This window comes from Centroberyx affinis, unplaced genomic scaffold (assembly GCF_046629955.1).
Source record: "Centroberyx affinis isolate AG114_WGS23_722 - 3 ecotype Tasmania unplaced genomic scaffold, CSIRO-AGI_Caff_v1 ptg005740l_1, whole genome shotgun sequence".
NCBI lineage: Eukaryota > Metazoa > Chordata > Actinopteri > Beryciformes > Berycidae > Centroberyx > Centroberyx affinis.
Genome location: NW_027282903.1, coordinates 22178 through 32715, shown reverse-complemented (window position 1 = coordinate 32715; position 10538 = coordinate 22178). Strand labels below are relative to the sequence as shown.

Genomic DNA, 10538 nt, shown 5'->3' with positions numbered 1-10538 from the left:
TCTCTCTCTCGGGATCAACAGAGAAATGTCTTGCTGCTTCTTCTCCTGAGTTTTGTTCAGCAAATTTGAAACTGACAGCTTGAAACTTCAGGTCCTACTTTTTTCTCTGTGCTGCCATGGAGATCAGCAAATGTGACTGACGTTTGAATGGCAAGTAAAAAAAAAAAAAATTGCGTCAACGGCAACCAGCTTCTAATGGAGACCGGCCTTTATTTGTCAAAACGTGCAGCCACACCCGGCCAGTAGAAGGGACTCTGCTTTTAATTGAAGTTTTACAGTATATTATTGGTTGTAATCAGTGATGACAGCAACAGTAACGAATGGTTAACCCCTCCCCACACACACACACACACACACACACACACACACACACACACACACACACACACACACACACACACACACACACACACACACAGCACACCTTCACCCCGGCAGAATAAGCTCCTGTGATCCAGAAGACGTTTGAGGAGTTGACCCAGGAAGTGAAACCTCTGCTGGACGGAAACTTCCTGTGGTGCATGGACGACCTGTTCCCCCTCTTCCTGTATGTGGTGCTGAGGGCCAGGTGTGTGACACACACACACACACACACACCACACACACACACACACACCACACACACACACCACACTCACACACTCACTCACTCACTCACTCACTCACTCACTCACTCACTCACTCACTCACTCACTCACTCACTCACTCACTCACTCACTACATACACACACATGCACAGTTTGTTGGTCCGTTCATTCATTTATTTATTCCCTCATTCATTCATTTGTGCATTCAGCTGTTCACTGATTCATTCATTGACTCGTTCGTTCATTTATTAATTTTTTTGTTTGTTTACTTGTTTATTCATGCATTTTTTCATTCTTTTTACTCTGTTATTCATTCATTCATTCATTTTTTTGTTAGTTTACTCATTCCTTGTTTTCGTTCATTTACTTGTTTGTTCATTCTTTCTTTCATTTTTTGTTCGTTTACTCATTTATTCATTCATTCATTTTTTTATTCATTTACTCTTTCTTTCATTCATTTTTTCGTTAAAATACTTGTGTGTTCATACATTCATTCATTCATTCATTCGTTTGTTTGTTTACTTGTTTGTTCATCCATTCATTCATTTCATTCATCCACTCGTTCCTTCCTCCCTGCTCTCTGCAGGATCAGGAGTCTGGGAGCGGAAGTGAATCTGATTGAAGATCTGATGGATCCAAACCTGCAGCATGGAGAGCTGGGACTGATGTTCACCACACTGAAGGTAGGAGCACACACACACACACACACACACACACACACACACACGCACATACACACACACACACACACATACACACACACACAGACCTTAAACACTTGGAAAACATTTGAAAAACATTTTGTTTGAAATGTGTTTGAAAAACAAATTTGCTCACTCATCCATTCATTGATTCATTCACTTGTTAATTCTTTAAGGCATTCATTCACTTATTCATTCATTCATTAGTACATTCATCCATTCACTTGCTTATTCACTCATTCATTCACTTGTTTATTCATTCTTTTTTTTGTTCACTGACTCATTTGTTCTAGAGCTGGGCGATATGGACCAAAAATCATATCTCGGTATTTTTAGGCTGAATAGCGATACACGATATATATCTCGGTATTTTCTACACAGTGGGCTAAATGTTCAGGTGTAAGTAGGGCTGGGCGATATGGACAAAATCAAATATCACAATATTTTTGACCAAATACCTCGATATCGGTATTGCGACAATATTGTAGGGATGACTATTGGTGCTTTCACAAAATATTTACACAATGAGATTTTTGATAAATAATCATCAGTAATGTGGATATAATGACTAAGTGGTTAAAGGCAAATAATAGAACAGCTAGAACAGTCTGGTAAGTTCAGAAAATGACATCACTTTACTGTAATGCAGCCTTTAAAACCAGGAAAAGACACTTATGCCATATCACCATATTACCATATCCAAAATCTAAGACGATATCTAGTCTCATATCACGATATCGATATAATATCAATATATTGCCCAGCCCTAATTTGTTCATTCATTCCCCCATTCATTCATTTATATATTCACTCACTCACTCACTCACTCACTCAGCTGTATCCAGGCGTATTTAAATGTGTTTGTGTGTGTGTGTGTGTGTGTGTGTGTGTGTGTGTACTGCAGGCCTGCTACTTCCAGATCCAGCAGGAGTCTCCGGCGTAGCGGTGAACAGGCAGAGGGAGAGACGGACGCCGCGGGGCGAGGAGCGGCGAGCGGCGAGCGGCGAGCGGCGAGCGGCGAGCGGCGAGCACTGGCCCGGTTTCCTGTTACTTCTTTTTAAAACACATCCAGTCAAACCAGTCAAACCACAGTCCGCTGCCACCCGGCCACTGGGAAGCAGCACCGGGGCTGCTGGGAGTCGTAGTTCCCCGCTGAAGGGACGACGCCTCGTTCACAGCCGGCCGCTCCGTTATGTCAGACCTCGGGTCCCAAGTCTGTTAAACTGCGTCCACGCTTCCCTCACTTGCGTCTTTTCCTCACGTCTTAGTCCCTCCCACCGAGGAAACCACGCGAGGAGAGAGGAAACGAGGAAATATGTTTTTAGAGAAATGAGACGTCCTTTCCTCTGAAGCGTCATGTGAAGCGACGTCCGTCTCTGCAGACAAAACGGGTTGTGGATGAAATAATTTAGGTTCCCATGTTCTTGCATTAACATTATATATCAAAAAGCATAAAATAACGGGCACTTAGACTTGTACTGTTTCTCTGCCATCTTGTTCAAATTTGTCAGATGTAGAGGCGGAGAATTGATGTCATGGCGTTCAGCTGAAAGTCTTCCGGGAAGGAAGGCTGCTCCTCAGAGATCCTCCTCGCTCCTCGCTCCTCGCTCCTCGCTCCTCCCTCCTCCCTCCTCCCTCCTCCCTCCTCGCTCCTCCCTCCTCCCTCCTCCCTCCTCGCTCCTCGCTCCTCCCTCCTCGGAGCAGAAATAAAAGCTTTGGGACGACCTTCAAAATGGCGGACCAGAACGACCTCTGGTTCAAGCGAGGAGCGAGGAAATATCAAAATAAGAGACTTGAGACGTTCCCCAGGAGTCCGTTCACTGCTGTAGGAGACGGTTCAAACAAACAGCTCAACTTCAGTGTTTCCTCCAGTCTGTCTTGACGTATTCTTGACTGGATTCACGAGTTCGATTCATTTATTTTAATACAATAACATACTGTGTCTTGACAGTAGAAAATGTTATATTCCACTCTAGATTAACCATTTTAAATTCTGAAAAAAATATAATGATAACTAGATGCTCACCTGTGTGTGACAGGCTGTTAACTTTGCTTTAACAAATACTATAACCTCCCTCCGAGATGTATTTGTTTTAATGTTTTGCGAACGACACAAACAGCCGTCACAAAAAGCACAGAAAAGCCGACATGGCGATAAGGCAGAATGTGACGAGTCAGCTGTGAACGAGGCGTAAAACAGACAGCAGACAGACATCCAGACATCTGATGATTATTTATTGACTCTGTGACCTGACTGACACTCCGACTCCGAACTGAAGATCAAATATATTTTTGGTTCACGGTCATTTAGCTTATGTTTACATTTGAGATATTTGGTTGGACACTTTGTCTGATGCTGGGATCAAACCTGTGACCTCACCACCAGGTCGTCCTGAACACCTGATCTCAGATATTTTATATTATTTAGCAATGTTTTTGTCCCAATTTACTTTACAGCTGCCTTATTCCTGTGTAATAACCTGTGGAAGAGTATTGTTGCTGTAAGTCTATAAGCAAGTCTGTAATGTTCACTTGGGGGATCAATTTCCAATTCAGGGATCAATATTGTTAATCTTGCATTGCGAGGGTTTTTTGCTTGCAAGGATGTAAAATATGAACACAGCTTTCATTAAGCACCGACACTGTGTTGTTTTCACTCACAGAACTTCTCTAAACAGGTTAATAAACAGGTTAATTCACTGGAATAAAGCCGCAGTGAAGTTTAAATATATTTTCATCTCTCCTGCCTCCATCGCCGGTTTGATGTGTTACAGAAAACTTACTGTATGTAAATGATCGTTTAAATATGGCTGCATTTTAAAGGGAATGCTGGGTCGTAAATGCAAACGCTTAATAATCATGCAAATGATTTAAAAATGGCTGGACACTTGAAAGGGAATCTGGGTTTTAAACTACAGACATGACATGTAGAGCGACTTTATAAAGGGATTTAATATCATGACAAAGCACTGAAAGTTGTGTCAGAGGAAATCAAGTATAAAGTATCAAGTTTTTTTTTTTTTTTTAAGATTTATTTTTGGCATTTTGTGCTTTATTGGACAGATATAGTGAGAGAGAGACAGGAAGGTATGGGAGAGAGAGCGAGGAGAGGACATGGGAGGACAATGTAGACAATAATCTACATTCAGTTGTAACTTTTCCACTCCTGAACCTCTGCCTGCAGTTTGTTTTTGTTTTCTTTTGTTTTGGTTTGTTTGTTTGTGGAGGTGGGGATTGAAAGTATCACAGAAATGATGACAGTGACGCCTGCATTGGAAACTGCATACAGCACATAAAGGATCACTGCAGCTTTGTTAAAAACACACCAGTGAAAAGAGTCCAGCAGTTCCTCATAGTGCAGCATGTGGCTGAGAAGAAACTGATGTTGCCTGGCAACAAGAACCGCCGACAGTCTGGACCTCCGACAGTCTGGACCTCCATCAGTCTGGACCTCGTCAGTCTGGACCTCCGTCAGTCTGGACCTCGTCAGTCTGGACCTCCGTCAGTCTGGACCTCATCAGTCTGGACCTCATCAGTCTGGACCTCGTCAGTCTGGACCTCCGTCAGTCTGGACCTCCGTCAGTCTGGACCTCATCAGTCTGGACCTCATCAGTCTGGACCTCCGTCAGTGGACTGATTCAGAACTGACCGGTAGAAAGTTCTCTGCTCTTACAGCCCCGTGTCTCTGTAGAGGAAACACACATGACCTGTTTTAATGAGGAGAAACTGAGTGATTCAAACAGCTTTGCAGAAAGGAAATGATCCTTCCTCTGCTGCTGAGTTCTGTGTGTGTGTGAGTGAGAGTGTGTGAGAGTGTGTGTGAGAGTGTGTGAGAGTGTGAGTGTGTGTGAGAGTGTGAGTGTGTGAGTGTGTGTGTGTGTGTGTGTGAGCATATTTAGAACAAGGTTGACATGGGACATTGTTGCACTGACACTCCTGACTGGTTTTGGACCCGGCCAGCGAGGCATTTAAAGAGCGATCACATGACCTTTCACATGAAGCTGGTCATCCAAGTTCTTAAAGGAATATTCCAGGCTTTTTCATTTGGTATTTAGATGGTTTGAGTCGTCCAGGTGAAGCAGAATGCGTGGTTTGGCTTTGTGGTAAAACAAAGATCAACAAAATCCAAGTAAAAAACACATTTATGAGGAGAAACATACTTCTCAGCTGTTAAAGTGTAAATATCCAGGTCCGGAGTTGTTGATACTTTATTTAGAGGAAACAGAGATTACACAACGCATTTTGGCATCGTGTTCTTGTACTTTTATATTTTGATACATTGGAAATGTTTTTCATGCCAAAAAATTCAAAGTATTCAGTGTTTCTCTCAGAATCGTACCAATATTTCTAGATTGAAACGGCCAACAGCTGATATTTTGTGCCAATATTCAGTATCTTCAAATTCAACCGTTTTCATGCCCCAAAGTTCTAAAAACTCCCAAATATTCAGTGTTTCCCCTCTGAAGCCTCTGAGACATTTAGAGCATCATGGGACACTAAAACTCTCCACTGAAACAAAGACTAATGAAATTATTTTAGTGTCAGCAGCTTTTTAAAGGTCCCACATGGTGTAGAACAGTGGAGAATATGGGACCTTTGATTTATCGGTTTGACAATATTTGATGAGATCTTTAATTAGTCTAACTGTCGCTCTTTCCATCCCATGAGTGTGACGTTTTCCAGCTTCTTCTGTGTGCAAACAAACAGAGTGATGCTGGGCTGGTTATGAATCATGATCCCACAGTAAACATCATAGGAAGAATGGATTAGATGATAATCCACTGAGAATTATAATGGATTTTATGATATAGACCCAGTATCATATAATCACATGATATGATTACAGTAGTTTCTTTGGAGTAAATGCTTTCACAGTACAGAGTGCCAGATGTACAAATATATACAAAGCCTCTTTCACACATGCAGCCTGTTAATTTAACACATGTACAGCGGAATTGTAAATAAACCGTTTTGTACTTTTGCCTTTCTGCATCGCAGTGTAGAAAGTGTAAATGTTACAGAGCGACTACATTAAGCTGCTGCTCTGGATAACCAAGGCATTCACAGTAAGAAAATTCCACAAAGTCCAGCTGATGTAGCTTTATACTGTTCTGTGCCAACCTTAGACCTGCGATACAGAACGTAACGCTGAGGAAACAGTAGAAACTGGTTGGGAAGCTTAATGCATAATGGATTCAGGAGTGTAAGTAAAGAGCTAGTATCAGAATTGGGACCAATCATCACAGCCTATTTCCAGTTTTGCTAATATAGGCTACATTAATGCGGTGCGTTCAGGTGCATTCAGGTAACATCTGGGCCCAAAAAACGCAACATGTCAGCGTCAGTAAACCTCTGCCTCTCGGCACGCCCTGCAGCATTTTGAAAACTATAGAAAGTCAACGGGAGAGTGGGCGGGGCCAAACGATTCCCTACTTCCTGATAATACCGTATTTCCTCTAATATTGGCCCGGGCCTTTATTAACCTCCACTGCAGAGGGGACCAGGCCTTTATTGGAAGCAGGCTTATATAAGAGACAGGCCTTTATTTCTAATTCCCTCTGTTTGATAAGTTTATTTGCTCATATTTTAGTATGAAGTCTCCTTGTTTTCTGATCTGCTTCTGTTGGGGTTCGTTAGGTAGCTCCAGAGACTTCCACCGGCCGAGCCGTCTTGTGGCATACTGCCATCTTGTGGCACTTGTATGTTACTACAAACTACAGTTACATTATATAACAGGCACCAGGAGTTTACCGGTATCCACTGTTGTTTTTTCCTTTGTTTTTTTCCCCGGCCCGGCTTTTAATTGACTACCGGCCACTATTAGAGGAAATACGGTATAACACTTCCATGGTCCAAGCTAGCTGAACAGTCAGTTCAGAAGTTATATTTACTCTGAAGTTCAGAACCACAGCTAGTGTTCAACTGAAGTCGCAGCTGCTGTATGATTTTGTGGTGAAATGTTTGGCAGTTGGCAATCCTGATCTGTTTGGAAATAATTTGACCAGTGATTAGTATTCGTGCGTGTGAGTGTTCGGATAACAGCAGCTAACGTAACGTCTGACAGACACACACACACTTTGACGACACGCTGGAGCGCTCGACTCCACTGCTTTTACACACAAACCAACATGTTCTCCAGTTTGCCATGCAGCTACAGTATCGAGATAAGAAATAAGTGTTTTGTTTATTATTTATTCACTCAGCGTTTCCATGTCACTGAGCGGCTGTTTGTCTGAAGCCACCGACGCAAATACAGGTTTCAGCTGCAGGTTAGCTCCGACTGACTGATGACTGATGACTGACTGACTGATGACTGACTGACTGACTGACTGACTGATGACTGACTGACTGACTGACTGACTGACTGACTGATGACTGATGACTGATGACTGACTGACTGACTGACTGACTGACTGACTGACTGACTGATGACTGATGACTGACTGACTGACTGACTGATGACTGATGACTGACTGATGACTGACTGATGACTGACTGACTGATGACTGACTGACTGACTGATGACTGACTGACTGACTGACTGACTGATGAACAGAGAAGGGCCGACGACGCATTTTTAACTATTATTTATGTTTTAAATATTGCCAGCCAACTCTTATCATGGAGTTTTCAGAGGTGTATTCAAGGAAAGTTGTGAAATTTGATCATTTTGAGGGAAGTCGGGGAATATCAGGTGATTTTACAGGAACAAACCAACATTTTCAGGTCATGGAAACACTCTGACTTAGTTATGGAAAGTCATGGAAAAGTCCTGGAATCTTACATGGGGGCCACAGTGGGAACCATTTATTTCAACTAACAAGCTGACACACAAAAACCAAACTGCTTCACAGCTGCAGCTACTGACAGTCAAGACAACAGACGAACACAAAGAATTTCAAAGAAAATGAGAAATCCACCTTTTGAAAACTGATGGCAACTCAAACAAATACGTAGCCGGCATGAAAAGTAAAGCACAGTGTTTGGTCACTGTTGGAATCAGGAGTCGTCTTCAGACCTTTTCTTACAAAACAAGTCAGCGGTAAACATGTCGTCCCTCGTCTGGACCGATCAGGAACTAACATGTCTGCTTGTTCTGAGCTGTGGCTGTAGTTTCCTCGTGGGCCAATCAGAGTCAGTTTGATGCTGAACGCAGCGGTGAGATGAATCATTTCCCCAAATTCTGTCGGGACACACGGACAGAACGGAAAACTGATGTCGTCCCTCCTTTGGCCTGATCGGTGTAATTTAGAAAATGAGAGAAGTCAGTGGTGAGAAGCATCATCCCCCAAGTTTCAGAATATTCCAACCAGTGAACACGCACTGCAGCGCCCCCCAGAGGACAGGCAGTGTCATTTAAAAAAATGACAGAATGGAGAAATGAGATGCATCATTCCCCGAAGTTTCATCACAATCCGATCAGTGGCGTTGAGATATTGTGCGTGACGGACGGACAGATTTAATTTCAGACAACAGTTCTGTTTTTGACAATAGAATCATTGATATTTTGAAAATATTGACGAATGAACTTCAAGTAGCTTTTTATTTATTTGGGTTTTTTTTTTTTACAGTAAGACCACTTCAGGTTTCCGCAAACAACCAAAGGTCTCTGGAATTGTACATTTTATTTTATATCTATAAATATATTCTCATGGCAAGTCCAGGCAGTAAGTCTTTCTATTTTGCAAAAAAATCTCTCAGAAAATCTTAATTTGTTTAGAATGAGGAGCTGCATGATGTAACCTGCCAGGAGGTTTAGTTTAAAACTGATGATATTTATCACTGAATGATCGATTATTTTTCTAACCCAGTTTGTATTTTTGTAACTAAATATCTATAGATTTATAGAGAGAGGCGGTGAGGAAAATTGATTGTGGATTTTGTGGAATGTTAATGAGGATGATTAGTTGTGATTGATAAACATGTTGCGATATAGGAAATAAAGGTGAAAATGTTTTTGCTGAAAAAGGGCCAATAAATGAAATGATTGAGTTATGAAAATGTCTCCTGTGGTTTATTATTTAATTCAGTGAAGATGTTTGTCTGTTCTGTTCGAGGCTGAAAAGACAAACGCTGAACTTGATTCTTCCAAATAATTTTTCTTTGGTTTGGAGCGAAAACACAACTGTGTTTCAGCAAGTGAGCAGGAAAGAGATTTAAATAACACAAGGTTAGTTACATCAGGTCAGTCAGTCATTAAGGCTTAATTAGCTGCATCATCCTGTGAGAGCTTCCTGTTCGACTTGTCAGGGAGAGAAGAGAAGATGGTAGAGTGACTTCACATGTATAGGTGTGTGTGTGTGTGTGTGTGTGTGTGTGTGTGTGTGTGATGCGATCAGGATTAGCAGTATGGTGGTTAGTGACCTAGAGGCTGTGACACCACATCTCCCTCCCCCTCTCTCTCTCTCTCACTCTCTCTCTCTTACACACACACACACACACACACACTTACTCCTCTCTCTTTCTGAAGGATCAGTGTTAATCTCTGAGGATGTGACCCAGTGACCATTACCCTGCAATAACCCCCCAACACACACACACACACACACACACACACACACACACCAAGACCATTCATTATTATATCCGTGCAATAAATTACATACACTCTGATTTTTTGCTTGCACCTTTATATTTAAAAATAAATGTTATCTAATATTTTCATTTCTATTAATTTACCTGGTGGTCTAATGCAGACTGAGCAGGTTCAGTGTCTTTATGTTCAGGACTCTGCTGGACAGACCTGAGACCTCCTGTCAGACTGATCCTCCTCACATACAGAGACACATAAAGTCTAAATCAGGGAATTCAGCAGAATATTATTTTCCTTTAACTGTGTTTTTATCAGGAATTTAAATATAGATATACTTACATAGATTAATTCACAAAATTCAGTTGTTGCATTTGGATTGAGTGGATTGATAAGAGAAATAATGGTAACACTTTACAATAAGGGTCACTAAGTTCAGGGTTAGTTAATGCTTAATAAGCATTAAACAGTTAACTAATGTGTCTGGTAATCATTTACTAATGGTGTTCATGTTAACTAAGGTATTAATTTATACATTATTTAATAGTCATCTTTATAAACTATTAAATCATGTATAAATTAATACCTTAGTTAACATGAACACTATTAGTAAATTAGTAAATTACACATTAGTTAACTGTTAATTAAGTTAGTGACCCTTATTGTAAAGTGTTACCGAAATAATAATAATAATATAAACCAAATGTATTCTCCAACTTG

At 41.3% G+C, this 10538-nt stretch overlaps 1 protein-coding gene across 1 annotated transcript in view; it reads left to right on the top strand.

Annotated features, from left to right (window-relative positions):
• Positions 1-3020: 3020 nt before the first annotated feature.
• The window catches only part of LOC139667758 (MAGUK p55 subfamily member 4-like), a gene marked incomplete at its 3' end in the record, with an annotated part of 29590 nt that continues 22072 nt past the window's right edge, over positions 3021-10538 (top strand). The window contains exon 1 of the mRNA XM_071547244.1: positions 3021-3113. Within this exon, the coding sequence (XP_071403345.1) occupies positions 3021-3113 (93 nt within the window). The remainder of the gene's footprint in view (positions 3114-10538) is intronic.